General features: G+C 35.7%; 2 protein-coding genes across 5 annotated transcripts; one reads left to right on the top strand and one right to left on the bottom strand.

Moving 5' to 3' along the window:
• Nucleotides 1-439: 439 nt before the first annotated feature.
• On the top strand, nt 440-6,415 carry LOC101261855 ((KH) RNA-binding protein). 3 transcript variants are annotated; one of them, XR_003247262.2, is made up of 11 exons: nt 440-872; nt 1,595-1,696; nt 2,526-2,744; nt 3,872-3,930; nt 4,038-4,129; nt 4,248-4,360; nt 4,434-4,496; nt 4,731-4,891; nt 4,991-5,053; nt 5,370-5,766; nt 5,918-6,415. XR_003247262.2 is itself a non-coding variant. In XM_026031620.2 (10 exons), the coding sequence occupies exons 1-10, from the start codon at nt 516-518 to the stop codon at nt 5,473-5,475; spliced, it is 1,335 nt and encodes a 444-aa protein (XP_025887405.1). In that variant the 5' UTR covers nt 440-515; the 3' UTR covers nt 5,476-6,415. The 3 variants fall into 3 exon arrangements, 1 of the variants encoding a protein (XP_025887405.1); XR_003247261.2 differs by having other exon boundaries at nt 5,913-6,415; XM_026031620.2 differs by having other exon boundaries at nt 5,370-6,415.
• A 507-nt stretch (nt 6,416-6,922) lies between these two features.
• Nucleotides 6,923-14,269, bottom strand: LOC101261363 (uncharacterized). Of its 2 annotated transcripts, none has more exons than XM_026031623.2 (14): nt 14,075-14,269; nt 13,295-13,407; nt 12,963-13,186; nt 12,429-12,501; nt 11,863-11,937; nt 11,663-11,773; nt 11,194-11,236; nt 10,495-10,588; nt 8,571-8,673; nt 8,397-8,492; nt 8,260-8,286; nt 7,896-7,995; nt 7,323-7,407; nt 6,923-7,244 (listed from the first exon to the last, which is right to left on the bottom strand). In XM_026031623.2, the coding sequence occupies exons 2-14, from the start codon at nt 13,388-13,390 to the stop codon at nt 7,118-7,120; spliced, it is 1,254 nt and encodes a 417-aa protein (XP_025887408.1). In that variant the 5' UTR covers nt 13,391-13,407; nt 14,075-14,269; the 3' UTR covers nt 6,923-7,117. The 2 variants fall into 2 exon arrangements, with proteins under 2 accessions (XP_025887408.1, XP_069143218.1); XM_069287117.1 differs by lacking the exon at nt 14,075-14,269 and adding an exon at nt 13,945-14,053.
• Between the last annotated feature and the right edge of the window lie 10,458 nt (nt 14,270-24,727).

Raw genomic sequence — 24,727 nt, 5'->3', positions numbered from 1 at the left:
CAAAATCTCTTCGTTATGTACATTTTACGTTATAGATAAATTACAGTTTTATAATATTTAATTCAATTCAAAACTTACGTAAAAAATTAATCTTAAGTTTAGAAAATCATACAAAAAGAATTTAATAGAGCAATAAAATTTTAAAAGAATACAACTTATAAAAATATATATTCAAATAAAGACAAAAAAAAATAGTCTAAAATATTTTAGATTTAAATTAAATAGATTGTGTGTGGAGGAAGATGTTGAAGACCTCTCATATTTTGACATCAAAACTTACCATTGGTTAAAATATAATTTAGTACCATTATGGTAAAATATATTAAGAATTATTTTCATTATATATTTATTCATTAAGGACCAAATGAGACTAAACCTCATACATTGAAGGACCATTTTGATAATTTTCTCAAACCCAAACACTAAACAAAAATATATAAAACTTTGTTATATCTTTCTCTTTCATCTCCCTCCATCTTTCTTCACTCTTCCCTTTCCTGTCCTATTATCCTCCAATGGCTAATTCGCAGCAAATCGAAACCTCCATAAACCCTAGCCCTAATCCTCCTCCTCCGGGATCCCCACCGCCGGCTGCCGCCGTTGTTTCTCGACCGTCAGATGATGAAACGAATCGTTCCGCCACCGCTAAACGTTCACGGGAGGAATACGCCCCTGCCGCCACGGACGAGGCTGGTTTGTCTGGTGACGATGTGCCGCCGTTGAAGAAGCGGGTTAAGGTTTCTCAAGATGTAGTGTACCGTATTGTTGTTCCTTCAAGACAGATCGGGAAAGTTATTGGTAAAGCAGGGCATCGTATACAGAAGATTCGTGAAGAAACTAAAGCTACTATCAAAGTTGCTGATGCTATCGCTGTGAGTTATGCCATTTCTTGTTCTGTGTTGATGTTTTGTGTTATTAATTGTTAAATTCTTGGAAGCTCGAAATTGATTGTATGCCAAAATTAGGGCTATTTTGCCATTGCATTTGTCCAAGTTTGAGAATTTGTGGAATCCAATTGAGAAAATTCAAGACAAACTTCGTTGAATTGAAGGAATTTGACTATTTGAGAAATTATTTTTGTTGAACTGTTGGCTGAATTCCCTATTGATCAATGAAGTGTGTTGGTATGAGATGAGCTCTAGTGAAGATCAGTGAGGATCATATAACTTGCTGCAATTTGGGTTTAGGATTGAGGCTTAGTTGTTGTTTGGCATGTTGGTTTTGGTTCTCAATTACTCAATGTCAGACTAAGCATAGAGAATTTACTTCTCTGTCAGTGTTTTGGAGAATGAGAAGCGGAAAAGGGGACAAGGGCTCGTTTCACCCAAGCGAGTAACCTAAAGCAGGCACACGTCTTTTCCAACTAAAGCACTATTTAGTACAAAAACAAAAAAATATTAAATATGCATAGATAGATATCCAACAGTTCAATAGGAATAACAACAGAAGGACATGAAAAATTTAGTTGGAACTGAAGTGCTCTCTTTTTCACCATTGCCTTTCTTCACTGCAAAAATGCATTAGCTTCGCTTCCTGCTTTCATCGCTCACTTTTAATAACACTACTTATGCTGTTATGCATTTGGTATTTGCAGCGTCATGAAGAGCGAGTAATTATCATTAGCTCCAGGGACAATGATGATATGTTCAGTGACGCGGAGAATGCCCTTCATCAAATTGTGTCACTTATTTTAAAGGTAACATGATTTATGAGTGATAACATATTAAGTCATTTACTTTGAGCATTTCCTGTTTATATATTAGCAAAGAGATGTTTTGTACAGTATGTTTTTGGTCTTCTTTCCTACATTTTATTATATGACCTTTTTGATCTGCCAATTACACAAAAACTGTTTTATCGTCTAATCCTTGTTATAGCTGGTGTGTCTTTACAATAAATTTATGAATCTTTTTCCTGCGTCTGGTGCCAAAACTTAAGTCTTTTTGTCTGTTTTTGGAGGCTTAAGGATTGCTTTCTTATTCTCATTCCGCAATTATTTCCAGTTTTGTCATAAGTGTGGCAATAATCTCTGGGTGTACAACTTTTGAAAAAATATAAAACAAAGCCCTTTAACATCAATTACTCTGCCAACTGTTTCTGGACCATCTGTTTTTGGTGATTCCTCTTGTCCTGATATCTTTTATCTGTGTATACATATATAGTGTGTATCTTTATATTGAATAACATATATAGTGCGATCTTGGGAACCAATTTTGAGAGACCATGATTATATCCTCTGTGATACTCTCTTGGATCTTACATTTATACTCCTGGGGGAGGAGATTAATTGGCTAAGCCATTAAGATTTTCTCTCTTTCTGATATCTTTGCCTTGAGAGTGGCTTATGTATATTAATTAATAAGTCATGTAGGTTTCTAGATAAAAGTTGAACCATCTTCTTCTTGAACAAGGTTGTCACAGCTGCTATGTGTGATTCTGCTTCTTGTTTCAAGGTTAAACCATGAGAGCTTGCCCTGGTTGCCCAGGGGGAACTGATCCTTGCCCTATATTTTTTACCATGATAGGATGATGGCAACCTTGATGCGCAAAAAGTTGGTACTGGACATGTGGCAGCAAACACGGTAAGGTTCTTGATTGCTGGTTCTCAAGCAGGTGGTTTGATAGGAATGTCTGGTCAAAATATTGAAACTTTGAGGAATTCTTCTGGAGCTACGATCACAGTTCTTGCTCAACATCAGTTGCCTTTGTGTGCATCTGCTCATGAGTCTGACCGTGTAGTACAGGTGAGAAGTTGGTACAATTGGCCATTTTATATTCTAAATTGTTTGCATGTCTATGTTTCACCCATTCAGTGTACTTATGGTTTCTTTGATGAACTACAGTGTGATAGATGTCATATTAAACCATTCATTTCTGAGGTAGATAGTGCAGTATATAGCAGTCAAATGTTAAATACTATGTATGAAACACTGGATGTCTGTCATAGTAAACCTTATAATTTTCTTGAGACAAGTGACAGTTCTATTCAATAAAACCTTGGCCAGCCCAGAAAAAGGTGCTGAGTTGGAAACTTTACAAGCATCAAAAGGTTGCTTAAACCCCTGACCAGAACCCTATACAATTATACATTGTCAATTCAAATATACTAACTCTCCTGCTCCCCCCACATGTTCTGTTTACACCCAAAAAAAAACACTAGCTAAGACAATTCATACTAATTTTCTCGATAGGACTGCTAGTGCCTTCAAATATCTACCATTCCTTTCTTTCCACACTTTCCACCAAATGCAATCAGGAATGATCTTCCACCAGTCCTCCTCCCCACCTCTACTCCCGATACTCCACCAATTGTTCAGCAAGCCAAAGTAGAACTAAGTATTACCCAAGTAAAACCTTATAGTTTTGTTAGTTCTACATTCTGATGTATTGCTTGTACAACGGTGTTTCCCCATCATTGATAGTTATTTTTAAAATCAAATGTTAGTTATTTTACCTTAAAAGAAAACAGGCAAATCTTCACCAAAAAAAGTAAACAGGCAAATCTTATAAAAAGAGCTATTGTTCAACTAACTTCGGTTAAGTTTCTAGCATTATTTGCACATGTATTCGACTTATCACATGCTTTCAAGGGTTCTCTGTCAACTGTAGCTTTAATCATTGTTCATTTGTCTGTTGTTAGCTGAAGTTGTTAGGCAGTTCTGGGATATCATGTGTCATGTATAACCTATATAGCTTTAGTCACTGTTCATTTGTCTGTTAGCTTGAATTTTCTTTGGCAGTTTTGGGACTGTTTTTCCTGTATGGGGAGATTTTTGTTTTGTCTTGGACTAATCTGTTTTTAGCTTATTTCTACCTTTTAAGAGCTTTAGCATTTTAAGCTTGTTTATTTTTGTTTTGCTTCCCAATTCAGCTTGCTGGAGACATCCCTGCAGTCTTGAGAGCTGTGGTAGAAATTGGCTGTCAATTGAGGTTTAGTAAATTTTTTTAATCAAGGAGGTTTAATAAATTTTAATTGGCATAATTAAGCTTTTTTTATCATTCTAAAACTATTTAATCCTAATATGTACATTTGACAGGGATAACCCCCCTAAACAAGTAATTTCGATCAGCCCGACTTACAATCTTGGTTATTCTCGTCCACCTCAACCACATGTGGATCCATCTTCAGGTAATCAATCTTCTCTTATAGTATATTTGAGCTTCTGGACTGATACACTTGATGCTATATGAAATTTGAGTTGTATAGTTATAATAATAACATCATCATTGGGACTACACTCTTGCAGCTGAATATGTAAATCTGACTATGTTAGTTCCCGAATCATTAGCTGGTGGGTTGATTGGAAGGTGCGGCTCCAATATTTCAAGGATCCGTGCAGAGTCTGGAGCGACAATTAAGGTGCATAAATTGCCTTGTCAGATCTTTTGGATTCATCTCTTGTTGTTTTAATGTTTGTGGTCTTGCTTTGTAGGTACATGGTGGGAAAGGCGAGCAGAAACAAAGACAAGTTCACCTTGGTGGTAGTGCACAACAGGTGAAACTTAGTTTCTATGTCTCACTTCTTTTTGGTGAGCTGCAGTTGTATGTCACCCTTTAGTTTTATTTGATAATATTGCTTATAAAATGGAACCGTCTTTGGAGTACTTAGTCTTAGAATAAGCATAAAGATCTTTGACTAGACTCTTGTAATTTAAATACCTTGGAAAAGGTCAATCAATGAGATATCAAGGGATTCCGATTGTGTTTAATATATTTTTCTGCTTAACAGGTCGCCCTTGCAAAGCAAAGAGTTGATGAATATGTCTATTCCCAGTTGATGTTACAAGCTGGTGGTGAGCAGTTACAGGATACAATGCAGCTCCAGCAGCAGTCTATGCAGCTGCAACAGTCGATGCATTTGCAACATTCAATGCAGATGCAACAACAAATGTAATTTTTTGTGTACCCTAACTCATAATTGGTGAAGTTTTATATAAATAGCTTAAGACTCCTGTCTGGCATCTAACTTTTCAATGTTGCTTGATGCAGACCCAACACATCTGCTACGCTGATGCCAGGATATAATCATGGTCATGGAGTTTATATGAACAGGTAAGTTGCATACAAATTGTCCTTGTAAAAGCTGATTGTTATCCCATTACAAGTATCAAAAAGTTTCTGGTAATTTTTTGTGTCATAGTAAAATGAGCGAAATTTTTGCTACAGTTAAGTTGACGGTCTGATACTGACCCTAAGGGTGATTATGACATTTCTTTCTCATGCTCCAGTGGACCTAATCATTAGCTCTTTCAGAGTTGGTTTTTGGGTCAATAACTTGGATGCTTTGCTAGGATTTCTTATCCACTGGTTGTAGACTATTTACTTTGCTAGTTGATGGAATGACAATAGTCTATCCTTGTATTTGCAGTAACCAAGAAGCTCATATGATGGCATCATACCCACAAGTCTACACATCAACCAACCCTCAAGCTCCCGGTTACTATGGTCAGTCTTATCCAGCTCCACAGATGTAGAAGCAAAAGGAGGTCTTTCTCATACATCTTTTCAATCAGATGATTGATATACACAATGTAGACAATTTCTTGTTGTGTCATTATTTGGGTTTCTGATATAAGCATTGGAGATGGTCGGTTTCGGCCAGGATGTCTCTTGTTGATGTTGCGACATAGTTTGCATGAGATCACTTAATTCGTGGAATATTGATGGAAAAGTTTATGCTTAAAGTTTTACGATCAGCGAATCTAGTACGCCTCTGGGAGCGGCAGATCTACTGAAGGGAGCTTATAGTAGCAGTTGCATTGAAGGTATAAGCATAGCCCTCTGGATCTTCTGCCCCTTTGATCTCCTCTGGTTCCACCCTGCCCGATCCTGCCCCTTGAAAAAGCTCCCAAACCCCGCCCTGGTTTACCTTTGCTGCTTGATTTTCATTTAGCTCTGTTGTTTCCATCAGAACAGAAACAGGTATGTGAGAGAATGCATTGCACATCAGACGCGGTCACCTCCCATTGAACTGATTTCTGAAGAACTTGTAAAAAGCACTTTGTGCGAATGATTTAGAAATGAGATGATCAGGAATGATGGATGAGGGGGGGCCGACGGAGAAGCAGAGCTCAGGACAACAGCAAAAAGATTGACACAAGTTCATCGGTTCAATTATTTCTTTTTGGCTCCCAAACCATTCAAATCCCATCACCCCATCTATAGCGTGTTCTTTACCCCACCTCCCACCCCGCCCAGCACCATCATGCATATCATTCCCCTAATCCTGTGCAGCATTGTCCCCGTGTATACGCGCCCATAAGATACACTGCCATATCTTTCATTTATCTTTGTATTTGTTTGGTTGAAGCTGATTGACATATTGCGAGTCATCTCTTGCAAAACAGGAGTGGTGTTTATGTTCAGCATGGTATACAGGTCTTTTGATTAATCCTAGTCGAAAATTTAATCCCATACTTGAAAGCTCTGATAATTTTTCAATCGATGTTGCCTGATATCGTTGAATAATTGTGAGTGATGTTGCTAGATTTCTCATGCAAATGAGTAGTTTGGTAAAAAAAAATTGACGACACAAACAAATTTGGGGCTTTGCTTTGAAAGTACTTCCTCAAAACTTGTTGATGAATCAAATATGTAATGGATATTTTGTTGGACTGATTAGAAAAATAATCTCTGCATTAACAAAACGGTAGGTTGAATAAATTGTCACTATGTTATGCTGTTTAGTTGGTAAAGTTGTACATTTCATGATTATAATATGAAATAGGATACATGTAATGTCACTGTTTAGTTATCATTTTATTCGATACTTAAGAAAGGCTAATAACATTATGCTGTAGACACTTAGAAAATAACATGTAGTAACAGAGCAAGTTAATTTTCTAACTGGCACAATTTCTTTCAGTTTTAATTAGCAAGAAAGAACTAGCAAAAACCAGAAAATTTGTGGGGAAAATTGAATAACATGAAAGAAAAACTGCTGCTTTAACTTTCATCTATAAAAAAAATTTAGTCCAAAGATAATATCACTTTCATCTATCCCAAACAACAAACTGACAAGAAAAAAAATTAAAAAGAGCTGTGCAGTAAAAACTATTTGAATTACATATTTTATATCTAATGGAACAACTCTAGGAACCTTCGGTTCTGGGGGCCTTAAGCAAGTGGCCTATGGGTAGAGCCACCTGAGAACAAATTCTCAAACAATTTGGGGGCCATTTCCGGAAGATTTACAGGCTGATTAGGAGCCATAAAATTGACAATCTTTTCATGAATATTGTACCTACAGGAACAAAGATCGAACTTTATAATCCAGGAAATCAAAATGCAACCTTGTACAACATAATCGATAATGAGTTACCGGATTTTACGACTCTTTGAAGCACGACGATCAACAATTTTTCGTTTCTTTGTTTGTAGTCTCTTCAATGCATAGAATGCTGTCTCTGTAGTTCATACACAATTGGTTAGTTGAAGGTGTTCTTTTTCCAGGAAGCAAAAAAGCCTAGAAATGCATTCTCAGCCAAACACAATAACTATATCGTATAAATACATTTTCTGAGAATGCTCATCTGTAGCTGTAATCTTTATGAACTTATTTCATGCTGTATACATGCAAATTCGAGTAAAAGCAGGGACCTTTCTGAAAATGACAGATACAGAATGCATGTGAAGAAAGCAGGCAGCATTCTTCAAGCAACATAGTAACCTAAAAAAACCATTTCACATCGAATGATACCAATAGCTGACATGTGATGGTCAAATCATAGGAGAAAGACGGAAAAACATTGAACATGATGTTGAAGGTATCACATCAAAGGTGAGGATAACCACGTTTCCCTAATAACATAAATCACCATAGATAGAGGAAGGCGGTACCTCTGAAACATAACCAGATTATTTTGCAGAGGGTGGAGGGGATTGTTCAACTTACCAGATGATGCGGGATCTACAGCCTCAAAGAACTCCCTCAGCAATTGCTGATAGAATTCAGAGTCATCCAGAAGCTCCGGATCACCATCCATGTTTGTTCCCTGATCCAAGTTAAGGATAATGAGACGTGCTTTTTTTTCCTAAAGAATCCATGCAAGAGCATTCTCAAGCAAAAATTAATGCATTTGTACATGAAGAATGACATTTTCCACAGCATAAACCTGACAAAGCTAGTCGCATGCCTATATTTGTCTAAGCAACACATTCAACAAGGAGATTTACTGGTCTACTCTTATCAATTGGACTTGAACAGCAATCACTATTCAGGGCCAAAAACTGACAAAATGCATATAACACATTGATACCTCTCCATTGCCAGTAGCATCTGGAACCTGCATAAAAGCAGGCACATAAATCAAAACTAAGGAAAACAGAAAAAAAAATTGTCATAAACATTAAGAAACATAGCCGTCCTCAAATCAACTCAGAAAGTTAGACTTACAGTTCCAAATAGTGCAACTGCCGATCTACTTTGCTGCATTCCCTTTATCATTTTGCTAGGATCTCTCATATAACCAGCTACTTGTTGACTAATATCCTGTACCATATCACAACATTAATTCAAGACATTGTGATCATTGCTGTACATAGCATCTTTCAAGTCCCAGAAATAAACCTGATTAAATGCTTGCAATTTGCCTTTGATCGCGGCAGCACCAGAGGTCACCTGGGTCTTTCTCTGCCATTTATCTATCGATTTATCCCTAAAAGCAGCCATCCTATGACACAAGAATTGCCAATAACAGGCCAATCTACTTAGCAAAGGGAGAAATGGAAAAACAAACTTATCACATGAGAATGCAATGCTGAGAAAAGGCAGGGTATTAGCTACTCTCGAACCTAACTTTTGGAGTTAAGAAAATGCTCGTAGTTATGCAGATTTTGTTCCTAACAAAGATGTATATAAAATCTGACTCCAGATCAACACTAATAATGGGATGCAGAACCTAATTCTTCACAGGGGAAGCAAGATCCAACCTATTGCTTAGAAGAATGCAATAGATTATGAGAAATAATCGCTAGAACAAAAGCAATCGAAAAGGTAATCTACAACATTCGAGGACTTGTGGCCCCAAGTTTCCACACCCTCCGGTTTAGCCAATTAAATTAGCAGCGCCAACATGGATTAAAAATCTTGATAATGTTGCGATCAAGGTTCTTCCCCTCCTTTTTCATTTGATTTCCAGTTGTGTTTAGCTCAACAATCAAATGGTAAAAGCAAATTGCTATCTTAATTAGCCCTCATTAATTCAAATGAAAACTTATACTTGCTCTACCCCAATTTGTACGAGTCTTTCAATTTTGGGAGGACCAAAAATATTTGACACCAATTTCATTTCTACATGACTTTCAGAACCTTCAAGAAGTCCAAATTCCAAGTTTTAAAGTGTGGTATGATATTTATTTCTGCCAGCTAACTTCTTGACCATTGCTTTATATGCTCTGCACTATGACTAATATATTGCCAAGTCAAATTAATATCCTATACTCTTCATAGACTGTCATATAAAATGTGACTTGAGGTGAGTATAAGGTTAAACAGGAACTTACATATGCATGTTCATATTTTGCTCTCAGCTCTCTAGAACAAGACATGTCAGACAGACAGGCACAGACATGGAGTGAAAGCATACATATTTGGGAATAGTAGAAAATAAATAAGAACAAGATAACTTGTATTTCTCTTGGAGTTTTAAGTTAACTGTGACACAAGTCTTATCTTGCTCTTGGGGAACTGCACATTCAGACATGTCATACAGATGGACAAAGGCATCCATGGAGTAGACACATAGGTCCTGGGAAGAGATAAATAAGATAAATGAAAAGAAATTGGTTTTTCTTGCTCATAGGCAATGGAAACTTGAAAGTGTGCAAGGAATACGAGGTAGAACAAAGTGAAGATTGCGCCCACCAAATTCTGTTACCTCTCCCACTTAGGCCTTAGCCTCTTCCAGCACCACTCTCTTGCTCATTTAGATTTAGAGTAAAACACAAAGAGAAATGCACTTTGCATGCGAATATTTCGCTCAAATAAACTATTATACCAAAATTTGGTTCACGTTCAAAATCATACCCGTGTTTTAAATTTGACAAAAAACAGTTACAAAGAATCAGGTATTGTCGATTCACATTCTGCCAATGATGTGATCCAGCTTAGGCTATACTGGTGTTCTAGCCCAGCCCAGATAACTAATGTTCTGCTTAAAAAGAGTTCAGGCTTAGCTTCCAGGAATAATACATGCCAATCCCCTTAAATTCCTAGGCCATCAAAATTGTGGCACCTGTAATTTTCTTTTTCTTTGTTGATAAGAGGAGCACTGATAAACATCTACTGGCTGTGTTGGCTGAATTTCCACCTAAATCACACTCTTCTTCCTAGTTTTAACTGTTAATGTTGGAAGTTCCTCCTGATTTGTCATATAAAACATGTATATCTTGTAGCAAACAAATTGAGACCGTGATCTAAAGCAATGAAAAAAAATTGACAGACAGCTATAAAACAAGGGATGTGACAATAAGCCCCAGTTAAACATTCTTACCTTGAATGCATTTGAGAAATCTTCTGCCAATCATCATCAACTTCACCTGACTTTACAGAATCTTCCAAAAGCTTCGACCTTTTACCAGAATTGACTTCAAGAAAGAAAATTACAGAAACAACAACCAGTGAATATGTTAATTCCGAAAGATGCATATGTTGTCTTTGAGCTATGAGGAAAATTGATGGTCATTAGGCGCTTAAATATGAAAGATGTGCAAAAGGTCCAGGACTTGATTTTCCAGTTTGGAAACAATACCAAATAAGGTGGCATATGAAAGGATTTCCAGGAATTCTTTTTCAGTTAATTACAGACAACAGGGGATTATAGAACTTTTACTTAGAGATCACTGTTTAGAGCTGCAACATAGAAGCAATCGGTTTCTTTTGCAGGTCTTGAAAATCTAGCAAATATCTGACCCTGTATAACCTAATCTATTTGGTTTTTTAAAGCAAGTCCTCTCAAGTAGTCAATACCTTGAGTTGAGGATCAGATTTTAATAAAGAGCATCTTGTTACATCCTAATTTTACCAATATTTTACTACTACTATTATTAGATTATTTCAAGAAGGAACTTCAGATTTTCAAAAAACTCAAGAGCAAAGAACATTTACTCAAGAGTAAAGAACATTTAACACTCAAAGTTTTAGTATGGAGGCAGCTCTTCAAGTTCTGCAAAATCAAAGCTATATGTCATACCATCCATTGATTTAGTAATTGATGGATTCTTCTCCAGTAGTACCTGTCAAATGGCAAAATGTGCTTTTATAATTGGTTAAAGGCAAAGCTGGATTGTATTAATCTGAACAAAAGATAACACTCCCTTCATCCTACTTCACGAGACATATATCCACTATGCACAACAATCAATAAATCAGTTGACTTTGTTCGACCCAGGTTTAAAAAATTTTATTACAAGACAACAATTTTGAAGTTTGTAGAGCATTTGACAAGAGAATATTGCTAACGGATCATAGTTTTATCGAGGTGCTTGCAATATGGTTATCAGTGACGTGTTTAGGATATATTGGGATATCAAAGTGGCAACCTATCACATAATGGGACCGCTAGGGAGGAGCAATGGTCAGGTTTCCAGCAAAAGAAAAGCATACTAATCTTTTGTTACTCCAAAAGAAAAATGACTATGAAGTAACTGTTCTCACTGTACCTCTTGCAATTCCAGTATGGAATCCAAGGTTTTTCTGGAAGAGGCAATGAGATCTGTATATGCATCTTCAACTGTGTCCTCTGAATCACAAAAGGAAGACCTAATTGGTTCCTGCAGGCGATCAACATGCATTTAAGTTCAATTAGTCAATATCATGAATCTAGTGCTGGTGTTGAAACAAAATGGTAAACCCAATGAACCTGTGGAAGTCTATTGGCGTTCGAGAAAGCCTTTTGCAGCAAGAATCTTAGCTCAAGTGTCTTGTCCCAGAGAGCCTTTGGGAAATTTAAAGAGAGAAAAAAGGAAAAAGTTAAAAACACAATTTATTTATTTTGATAGTCAATAACATAATTTTGACAATTACGTAAGACAAGCTTGGACAATTCAAGTAGGAGATCGGCAAGTCATTAATCATGTACCACACTAGATCGAATTACTAGTCAATCATCATATTACTTGAAAAGAATAATCAAGTAAATGATATTAGCACTATAGCTAAAATTTCAGCCATTGGCAAGCCAAGAAGCAATAGAAGTATATTTTACATGCAACTCAATCATATAGTATCTATTGGAGATACAACATAGATATCAATGGAAAACATACAGGGGAATAAAACTTCCAATCACATGATAGCCATTTATGTTCCCTGTAACCAGAATTTCTTTTAATTGAAGCAACATGACGTGTGCATATACAACCAAAAAAAAACAATAGTAAGAAGATAAAACTAACATTATCGTCTGTGCAATCTGGTACACTATACCTTCTGGTTTTTAACTGCTTGACCTTTGAGAAGATCCTCATCCTTATGTTGCGTCAGATTCTTCAAAAGATCTCTGTGCACATAATAACCGCCAAAGTCAAATGTCTACCAATAGTAGGCATGAGTACCATATCTTTAATAGTGAGAACTTCCTACTTGTTTTACTGCTGATATTATTTATATTTTAGACTTGCTATATGATCATCAAGACTTGAACCAAACTGAAGAAGGAAACTGGGCTGAAGCTTGATAAAAATATGATGCGAGTTATTTAATAGTCGAAAGACGCATTCAACTGTGAAGAACTTTGATAAATTGTGATGGAAGTTCTTTTAATACTAGCTAGATGTATCTTGGATGGATTGAATCCACTATTAAACAAGTGATCTTATAAATTGTGATATAAATCATTCTTCAGCTCAGAAGCCTTTGTGTCTCTAATGGGATTAAAGAGCAAATATGTACTTATTAGGTGATAAGTTCAACTAGAAATATTCCATAAAACTAAGCTATGTTGTAGAGAAAGAAACTTACTGTTCCTTGTGCCTAAGCTCCATATATTCTTTCTCAAGTTCTTCCATTTCAGCATTTTTGTGTTCCTCAGTCAGTTTTTCTCGCTCTTCTTCTTCTTGATCTCCTTCCTCATCTTCCTCTTCCTCTTGTTCTCCACTTTCATCTTCATTGCTGTAATGATCGACGTCATCGTCATTGTCTGTATAGTCATTGTTTTCATCACTGTCGTCATCAAAGTTCTCGGCCTAAGCAAATCACAGAACATTTATCATTTGTAAAATATTTGAAACAAAAAAAATCAAGGATAGAACCATATAAGTACCCATGAGGGATTTTAAGAGAGAAAAACTAACATCGTCTGACATCTCATTTAATATTTCATCATTCTCAAATTCAGAGTTGCTTTCACTCTCCTCTACTTTCCTCGATTTCTTCGAAGACGTGCCCATTTTCCTGCCTCCTAAATCTGAAGAAACAAAAAAAGAATTCATCATTTATCAATCGGGTAATTACACTCGCGACAAGACAAAAACACAAAGCCTAATTTTTTGAAAACTAATATGTAAAAGGTAGAGCTGGAAATCACGAGACACACTCTAAAGTCCTCAAGATGGCAATAGGCGTTTCATTTTCACAGGGATAGCACTTCAATATGTGAAGTACTCTCCTTGTGCAGTATGTCATGACATGGCTCAATGCACACTTCTTTTACCCTTATGGTGTCCACCTTTACGCCCCCAAAAAATCTTATTCCTTGGGTGTTCACCTTATGAAGTATGATACTATCTCTATCAATTCACAATCTTGATAGAGCAAAGTTTACTCCTTTAGACATATTATCGAACACATTGTCTACAATACAATAGTTGGGGTCCTTAGGAACCAAAAAAACATGATATCTGAAGCTAATTACTAGTTTCTTGATTTCTGAGCCATAACCACAAGAAAACAAATAGTAAGCATCAGAATTAAACTAGAAAAGCAAAAATATATGTATAAATACATGTGTTGCAGTTAAAGCTTCTTCTTTTCCAGCTTTAAATCAACAAGTTATAACGTTTAAGCTTAAATTGAATGGAGAAGAACCAACTAGGGTTTTATTTAAGCAGTTAAAGAGAAGTAGAAATTATTACCAGATGAATATGAAACTCAGCCACCAAATTCTTGAGGGAGAAAAACAAGGGTTTAAGAATCCTAATAATAAGCCGGTCACCCTTTATTTTTACCCGATCCATCTGTTAACCCGGATTTGACCCGGCCCTGCTCCAAACCCGTTATTTTCGCTGAACCGTACTAATCATTTGAGTTAAATTAGACATTTGAATTATGACTTGTTCAATCGAGCATTTGGATACATGATATAGTGTTTTTATTAGACACACTATATCCAAGTGAATTAGTATGTATCTGAAACATATAACAAATCTCTTTTTGTGTTGTTTTGAAATGTTTATAATTTACATAAATTAACTACTCAAAATACATATGTTAATTTTTAGAAATTAATCATTTAACTACACAATTTTCTCTATAAATAGGTTTGATCTTAAATTTTTTTCGTTGAAAATCAAATTTATGTCTATCAAGAGATAATATCTTTTAAGTACACAAAATATAAATCATTGTAAATAAAATTATTTACTATTTTAGGAGGTAATTACTTAAATATACTCTACTTTGTAATTTTAGGAATCTTATCATTTTGGTGTGTATGTTTATATACACATATCTCGAGTCGCATTGGGCAAAATTAGATGTAATTTGTTTTAGATATACTATATCCAAGTAAATTAGTATGTATCCGAAACATATAACAAATCTCGCTCGTCTCTCTTGCTTCCCTCCCTTCCTCTAGCTTGTCACTCTCGTATATATCCGATATTTAGATACATGTAAATCACGCTAGATACATACAGAAATATGAATGTTGTATGTACCCAGTGAGATTCACATTTATTTGTCATACATGACCCAGGAGCCTGTTTGAATTGGCTTTTGGCTTTTGATTTATTTTTATCACTTTAGCTTATAAGCAACTCTTTTAAATCATCCAAACACTCTAAAAGTGCTTAAAATATATTGATTTAAAAACACTTTAAATAAGTTAATTCAAACAAACTTTAAGCGTAAGTACTCTCACAAACCTTGGCTAGTTCTATTTAGTAAAAATACAGTAATTTAGGGACACAAAATAACAGAGCATACAACTTGTGCTATTAGAATATTTATCAGTGCTTTAACTCTTGGCTTACCTTGAAACAAATCAATATATAGAACACATATAAAAGATATAATTATAATACTTTGTGTAGTAAGCTTATTAGACTTTTATTGTAGGGTAATCAAATACAAAAAAAAAAATGGAGATGCAACAAAAATACGAAAGTAAAATGTGAATCTCACTTTGAAGCTGTTGAATTGAGGTGAGCAGATAGTTACGAAAGGCTGAAATGATAAGACAGATTACATATGAAAAAATAATAATCTACGATATAATAATTTCTATGTTAGAGATCAGGATACTAACACTTAGCATCTGACCCTACTAAGTAAAAATTGTCACTTAAAATATTTTATGATTGGTAAGAATAAAACGCTAATTCAGTAGTACGCAAAAAATTTCCGAATCTGGTAATTGAGAAGCTTTAGCCAAATTGTCCTCTCTTTTATGTAAGATTCATTGTTCTTCCTGATTTTACGGTAACAAACTTACAAAAGAAAAAAAAGACATGTGATGTTATTTTTCAGTTTTTTGTTTCCATGCATAAGGACTTCGCCATCATAGTTCAATTTTGACTATGCCTATATAAGCTTCTACTAAAGTTGCTATGTTTTATTTCTAAATTGAAATTTTAAGATACATAATTCCAACAAAATCATGTGCAAGTACTTGACAATGATTACTATGGCCACTGTGACCAATTTGAAGAACATTTATGTCTTACATTTCTTTGGAGAAACATTTTAAGTGCAAAAAGAGATTTGTGTAATACACAAAAGCAGATGCTCTTGTTTTCCCACGTATATGCAATATTATCATCTTCTCCATTGCCATGACATTGTACCATTTATAATTTACTATTGTAAAAATTATATATTTTATATATTACGTCATTTTTTCTGAAATGATGATCCTTTAATGTTGGTCTTGTGCTTTGCACGGGTCATGCTCTATCTAGTATTCAGTTGTAAGATGTATAATTATTTTAAAATATGAATAAAATTTAAATGGGCAACTTTCACATATAGCAAACATAAAATTTATATTTATATCCTATAGCAAAGTTTGCATAATTGCACTCAATAGCAAACATATAAATGTATAATTCGCTATACATATACAATAGAAGCGAATCGTATAAAACCAGATAGAGAAAGAGACTTGAGCAGAGAATTGTATAAAAACAAAGTGTATAAAACGAATTGTATAATCATAAGTGTATAGAACAATTATATACAATTTGAATTTGTATAAAATGAGAAAGAGAGAAAGGCAAAAGAGACTTGGGCAGGGAATATACAATTGAATCGAATTGTATAAAACGATAAAGTGAGAAATTACATACAATTTGAATTTGTATAAAACGAGAAAGAGAGAAAGGCAAAAGAAACTGGGCAGGGGAGTATTTTTATTGTATAATTATAAGTGTATAGGACAAAAATATATGTATTTGCATGTGTACATACAATTTTCTCTCGCTTTATACAAACAGAAATGCAACTTATACATTTCGCTTCTGTTTGTATAAATGAGAGAGGCGAGGGTGGAGAGCGAGATTAGGGAGAGTGGCGAGCGAGATCTGGGAGAGGGGAGAGAGGAAAACAAAAATATATGTATTTATACAATTTTTTCTGCTTTATACAAATAGAAACAATTTTTATACACCTGTGTTTGTATAAAAGTGAGAGGAAGCAAGCGAGAGATGGAGCGAGATAGGAGAGTGGCGAGCGAGAATTTGAGGGAGTGAGGTGACTGACAAACAGTTTGCTACGGAACACTATTAAATCAAAGAATAATTATAACAATTAATTTAATTTATTAATTTATCATTATATATAATTTTCCCAATTAAAATTAGTACATCTCCTAAACTTATCCTGCATTGAACGGCCCAAGTTCGAGTCATGGGCCGTAAAAGTTGTGCAACAACAAAAATCTCTCTTTTTTAGTGTTTTGAAAAAACTTTCTAACAAACAATATTTTACTACAAAGTATTAAACAAAAATACATTCAAAAGTTCAAATTATGTTTTGAGACTTTGGTACTCAATGAGAGTAATAATTAGAGGTTGTGTACCTCTTTACCTGAATTCAGTAAACATCAAACTTATACGATTAAGTTATGACATTGATTTTAAATTCAACTCGCGTAAATAATATATTGTGGGTGTATCACATATTAAGCATAATAAAAATGAGAAAAAATTGTATCTTGACAAAAATGAAAATAGATAGTATTATACTTACAAAATGTGAAATATTTACTACTATTCACTATCACTTAATTCAATCAACCGTCGGTCCAAAAAAAAGAAAACTTCAAATCATGTCAAAAAATTGAAAAGTTAAATCATCTTTTGGATTCATCAAACTTATTGATGTAAAAAGACAAAAGAAACTTAAAATAATTATTGATCAATTTTAAAAAAGTGAAAAAATCAAATCGGTGTGACAAATCCGTTTTGCATTAAAGTGAGCTAGAATTTGCTTTATCATCTCTAATATTGGCTGAAAAGTGTCGTATTTAAAAGTAATCCCTATAATAAGCTATACAAATTTAAATTTAATTAAGTATCAATACGAATATCAAATACGAAATAATACTCTGACAAAAAGAAAGAAGAAGGGAGGGACCTCCTTCACGTGAGGATCACATGGATATATATAGCCAAATAGAGAGTTCAAGTTGTATTATGTAAAGTTATTTTCAAGATATATAAAAAGTAATGATTTGATGCTTGATCGAACAATGACACCCCAATTATTTGATAGGAACCCTCAAGGGGTCCAACAAACCACATGATTGTTAGCCAGGGGATAGAGTTATTGTATTGTATTACTTTCAGTTTCGGATTTAGTCGGATTTAATAAAAATATGGATAAATAATATATTTTTTTGAGCTAAATGATAATTTGTCCCTTATAAGTTTTTAATGATTAAAATTCATCAAAAATATATAAAAACACGGATATATAATAGGGCTGATTCAATAAAAAGGTGACAGACACATTATAGATTTTTGTCATATTTTTATATTCGCCTCATTTTTTGTCACATTTTTGTATCCGCTTCATTTTTGTCACATTTTTGTATCCGCCTCATTTTTTGTCACATTTTTTGTATCCGCCTATTTTTTTTGTCACATTTTTTATATCCGCCTTATTTTTGTCACATTTTTGTATCCGCCTCATTTTTTGTCACATTTTTGTATCCGCCTCATTTTTACATTTTTGTATCCGTCTCATTTTTTATCACATTTTTATATCTGCCTATCATCGTCATTTGACTTAAAAATAAGGGATTTTAGGAATTTTATAATCTAATAGGAAATAAGGGTAATAAGTGAACTTAAACGAAAATTTTTTATCATTTTTTCTAAAAATATTTATAAATTTAAAATTCAAAAATAATTAATTTATAACTTGTGATTTATAAAAACTTTAAATTTTTATTAAACATGTTGACAAATCAAATGTGTTTATAATATAATTCGACCGGATAATAAAAACTTATGCAGAATGGCTTATTTTAAATATATTTTAACAAAAAAATACTTTTAAGCAAATTTATACTATCAAGTGCGAAAAAAAGTGTTACAATAAAATAAACAATGTTTTAAATTATTATAATATGATTAAGTCAAAGTTATAAGTTAAAGCATGTTTTAATTAGATGAGCTATAGCTTATTATTTATGTCGCGCATTATAAACTTTGCAAAAAGTTGAATTATAATTTTTTGATTTATTTTTTATTATTTTAACTACTAAATAGTTTTGGAAAAGGGAACATCAAATCAAATCAAAATGAAGATAGTGATTATCTTGTCAAAGTTTGTCGGGACTCTCTTTTGGGAATTATTTTTAAAAATTCAAAGATATAATAATAGAGTTTAATTTCAACTTAAACGTACATGAGAATTGAGATGTTAAAGTAAAACAAGAAGTATATTTTTAACCATTTTAAATTTTCAAGCCAAATAATATTTAAAAATGCTAAACTTAAAATCACGACCTATAATTTATATTACATTCGAAGTTCATAAATCTCAAACTCTTTTTATTTTGTATCCATTTTTTCGTTTGTAAATTACAAGATGAATACATTTTAAATGGTATTTTATTTTATTTTTACTTGTGTTTGGAGTTTATATTAAAGTTCGTATTAAATTTAAATTGCATAGCCATTCAAAAATGATAATTTCAATTAATTCTATTATACTCAAAATTCAAATCTAACAACTTTCGTTAATAAGGATAAAACCATCAAATCATTGTCGTGCACCTGAATTCTTAAAACTATATTTATTTTCCCTTAATTGATACTGTCGGAAAGTTAATTAAGTTCAAGTTTATAAAATATTATAATCATTAATGTGTTTGACTAAAGTTGATGAACAATGACCCATAACAAAAATATTGACATCATAAATAAATTTTCCAGTTTAATTGATGTGGTACCCTTTTAATTTTGACACAATTTTAACACGAACGAATTTTCTTAAAATTTGTGGTATAAATTTTGTATTTTTAGATTATTTATATGACTAATATAACGATATGAAACATGAGTTTAATAAGTTGATTCTTTGTTTTGGGGGGGGGGGGGGAGATTGTCCAAATCCAAATTCATATAAGGTGACCATCTCAATTAATGTGTGTACTTTTTACTCACTTTAACATCCTTTTACAATGGAATATGGATCGAAAATTCAAACGAAAATGAATCTAACCATGATATTATGTAAAGATATGATATATGTGTCTAACTCAATCTCGAAAACTAGTTCTTGAGGGAGGAATTGCTCAAGTCCATATAAAGAGACCACCATTCTATTGTCCAACCTGTTGAATGCCTTGAATTGGGCCCTTAATTATCTGTCAATTATGTATTTTGGGCCCAAGCCTGTTAGGGCGTAGCTTAGCACTATATATAGACGCTATGGGAAACCCTATTCAGAAATTCTGTTTTTTGCCTCTCCATAATAAAACTGCTCCCTCTCTTCCCGTGGACGTAGCCAATTTATTGGTGAACCACGTAAATCTGTTGTCTTGTTTTTCGCGTTTATATTTTCTCGTATTATCTCAAATTTCGCACAACAAATTGGTATCAGAGCCTCTCGGTTAATCGGTGTTCTTGGAGAATTCGAGATGTCTGCTTTGAACGTGAAAATCGACAAATTCACAGGGAGGAACAGTTTCAGTTTATGGCAGATCAAGATGCGGGCCTTGTTGAAACAGCAAGGCTTCTGGGCGCCGTTGTCGAAAGACAAGAACGCCGTCGTTACTCCTGAGATGGCGATTTTGGAGGAAAAGGCGCACTCGACGATCATGCTGTGTCTCGCGGATGACGTCATCACGGAAGTCTCGGATGAAGAGACTGCTGCTGGTCTGTGGTTGAAGCTGGAGAGTTTGTACATGACAAAATCTCTAACCAACAAGCTGCTTCTGAAACAACGTCTATTCGGTTTACGAATGGCTGAAGGTACACAACTCAGGGAACACTTAGAGCAATTGAATACTTTGTTATTAGAATTGCGTAATATCGATGTGAAGATCGAGGATGAAGATGCTGCCCTGATTCTGTTAGTATCTCTCCCAATGTCGTTTGAGAATTTTGTTCAATCGTTCATTGTTGGGAAAGATACTGTGTCACTGGAAGAAGTCAGATCGGCCCTTCATAGCAGGGAATTACGGCATAAGGCTAACGGCACAAGTACGGACATACAGCCTTCCGGTCTGTTCACCAGTAGCGGAAAGGGAAGGAAAAACGGCGGAAAGAAAAATAAGCCGATGTCGAAGGGTGCAAAGCCGGATGATGTTTGTAATTACTGCAAGGAGAAGGGACATTGGAAATTTGACTGTCCGAAGAAAAAGAAGCAATCGGAAAAACAATCAGTGTCTGCTGCTGTTGCTGAAGAAGACACCAATTCTGAAGAAGATATTGCCCTAGTTGCGGATGAGCACACTCATTATTCAGATGTGTGGGTTCTTGATTCTGGGGCATCCTATCACATCTGTCCTAGGAGAGAGTGGTTCACGACTTATGAGCAGGTAGACGGAGGCAGCATCTCGATGGCCAACAGTTCTATCTGCAAGGTGGTTGGGACAGGCTCGATCAAGATAAGGACACATGACGGTAGCTTCTGCACATTGAACAAGGTCAGGCACGTTCCATTGATGACGAAAAATCTGATATCTCTCAGTCTTTTGGACAGCAAGGGATTCAGCTGGTCGGGAAAAGATGGAGTCTTGCGGGTCTGGAAGGGTTCAAATTTGATTCTGAAAGGTGTCATGCGTGGTACTTTGTATTTTCTACAAGGTTCCACGGTTACAGGTTCAGCCCATGTTGCATCGTCAGAATTTCACCAGAAGGATATGACTAAGTTATGGCACATGAGACTTGGTCATATGGGTGAAAGAGGGATGCAAATTCTGTCAAAGGAGGATTTACTTGCTGGTCATAAGGTTAAGAGCCTAGAGTTTTGTGAACATTGTGTTTTTGGAAAACTACATCGCAACAAGTTTCCAAAGGCCATTCATAGAACAAAAGGCACACTTGATTATATCCATTCTGATTGCTGGGGTCCATGCCGTGTTGAGTCTTTGGGAGGTTGCAGATTTTTTGTGTCCATTATTGATGACTACTCAAGGATGACTTGGGTGTACATGATGAAGCATAAAAGTGAAGCCTTCCAGAAGTTCAAGGAGTGGAAAATTTTGATGGAAAATCAAACAGGGAAGAAGATAAAGAGGTTGCGAACTGATAATGGGCTGGAATTCTGTTTGTCTGAATTTGATCAATTCTGTAAGGATGAAGGGATTGCTCGACATCGTACAGTCAGAAATACACCACAGCAGAACGGTGTAGCTGAACGGATGAATCAAACACTTCTGGAAGAGCAAGGTGCATGCTCTCTAATGCTGGGCTAGATAGAAGATTCTGGGCAGAAGCGGTTAGTACAGCTTGCTACTTGATTAACCGCGGACCACATACAGGCATACAGTGCAAGACACCTATGGAGATGTGGTCAGGAAAAGCTGCTGATTATTCAAATCTGAAAGTTTTTGGTTGTACGGCTTACTATCACGTCAGTGAAGGTAAGTTAGAACCAAGAGCTAAAAAGGGAGTATTTGTGGGCTACGGAGATGGAGTGAAAGGTTTCAGAATCTGGTCTCCAGCAGAAAAGAGGGTTATTATGAGCAGGAACGTTGTCTTTGATGAAAGTTCTCTGCTTAGAACCATTGTGAAGCCTACAACTACGTCAGAAACTGGGAGTCTTGACAAATAGGTGGAGTTTCAAGTCATTCAGAACGAGAGAGATTTAAAGGAACCTGAAGAGGAGGATCAAGAGCCACAGACAGAAACTGATATTCCAGAATCTATGCCATCAGATATCCATCAGAGTATAGCTCAAGATCGGCCAAGGAGGGTTGGAGTTCGGCCACCTACGAGGTATGGTTTTGAGGACATGGTGGGTTATGTACTGCAGGTTGCTGAAGAGGTAGATACATCTGAGCCGTCTACTTACAAAGAAGCCATTTTAAGTCCTGATTCTGAAAAATGGTTTGCTGCTATGGGAGATGAGATGGAGTCCCTACACAAGAATCAGACATGGGATCTGGTCATACAGCCTTCGGGGAGAAAGATTATTACTTGCAAATGGGTTTTCAAGAAGAAGGAAGGGATATCACCAGCAGAAGGAGTCAAGTATAAAGCCAGGGTTGTTGCCAGAGGTTTCAACCAAAGAGAGGGAGTGGACTATAATGAGATCTTCTCACCAGTGGTCAGACATACTTCCATCCGAGTGTTACTAGCGATAGTTGCACATCAGAATCTGGAGCTTGAACAACTTGATGTGAAGACAGCGTTTCTACATGGAGAGTTGGAGGAAGAGATATACATGACTCAGCCGGATGGTTTCCAAGTTCCAGGGAAGGAAAATCACGTCTGCAAGTTGAAGAAGTCCTTATATGGACTTAAGCAGTCTCCAAGGCAGTGGTATAAAAGGTTTGACAGCTATATGGTGAAGTTGGGCTATACTCGGAGCTCATATGATTGTTGTGTCTACTACAATAGGCTCAATGATGATTCATTCATCTATCTGGTGCTTTATGTAGATGATATGTTGATAGCTGCAAAGAAGAAGTATGACATTCAGAAGCTGAAGGGTTTACTTAGTGCTGAGTTTGAGATGAAGGATCTGGGAGCCGCTCGGAAGATTTTAGGGATGGAGATCATTAGAGACAGAGAGAGAAGGAAACTTTTCTTGTCACAGAGAAGCTACATTCAGAAGGTCTTGGCGAGGTTTGGCATGTCTTCATCTAAGCCCATTGATACCCCCAGTGCTGCCAATATCCATCTCACTGCCATGTTCGCTCCACAGTCAGAAGAAGAGAAGGAGTATATGTCACGAGTCCCTTATGCCAGTGCCGTAGGAAGTTTGATGTATGCTATGGTCTGTACAAGGCCAGATTTAGCACATGCAGTCAGTGTAGTGAGCAGATTCATGGGACAACCAGGGAGAGAACATTGGCAGGCTGTGAAGAGAATTTTCCGGTACCTTAGAGGTACATCTGACGTTGGTCTCATTTATGGAGGTGATACTCAGTGCTTGGTTACTGGCTATTCTGATTCAGACTATGCTAGAGATGTTGACACAAGAAGATCGATGACTGGCTATGTGTTTACCCTTGGAGGATCTGTCGTCAGTTGGAAGGCAACTTTGCAACCTACAGTGACTTTGTCTACTACGGAAGCGGAGTACATGGCCTTGACAGAGGCTGCAAAAGAAAGGATTTGGTTGAAAGGGCTGGTTAGTGATCTTGGTCTGCATCATGATCAGGCTACGGTGTATTGTGACAGTTTGAGCGCAATTTGTCTAGCCAAGGATCAAGTCCATCATGAGAGAACCAAGCATATCGACGTAAGGTATCATTTTCTGAGAAGTGAGAAGAGAATCAAGGTGAAGAAAGTAGGAACTGCTGATAATCCTGCTGATATGTTCATAAAGCCGGTTCCACAGAGCAAGTTTCAACACTGTTTGGACTTGCTCAACATCAGAAGCTGTTAATTGCCCTGCGGGGCAATTCTGAGGAAGAGGGGGAGGCCTGGCACTATCATAGTGCGTCTGAAGAATCTGTTTGGAGAATTCAAGTCAAGGTGGAGATTTGTTGAATGCCTTGAATTGGGCCCTTAATTATCTGTCAATTATGTATTTTGGGCCCAAGCCTGTTAGGGCGTAGCTTAGCACTATATATAGACGCTATGGGAAACCCTATTCAGAAATTCTGTTTTTTGCCTCTCCATAATAAAACTGCTCCCTCTCTTCCCGTGGACGTAGCCAATTTATTGGTGAACCACGTAAATCTGTTGTCTTGTTTTTCGCGTTTATATTTTCTCGTATTATCTCAAATTCCGCACAACACAACCAATGTGGGGGTTATTCAAATCCACGTAAGGTGACCATCAAATCAATTCCCACTCAATGTTACTTTTACTCACTCTAACATTCTTTGCCTGACTGGAGCATGGACCAAAAATTCAAACAGGGATGGACCTGACTCT

The sequence above is a fragment of the Solanum lycopersicum genome, chromosome 1, assembly GCF_036512215.1.
Source record: "Solanum lycopersicum chromosome 1, SLM_r2.1".
NCBI lineage: Eukaryota > Viridiplantae > Streptophyta > Magnoliopsida > Solanales > Solanaceae > Solanum > Solanum lycopersicum.
This window is presented reverse-complemented; position numbering and strand designations above follow the sequence as displayed.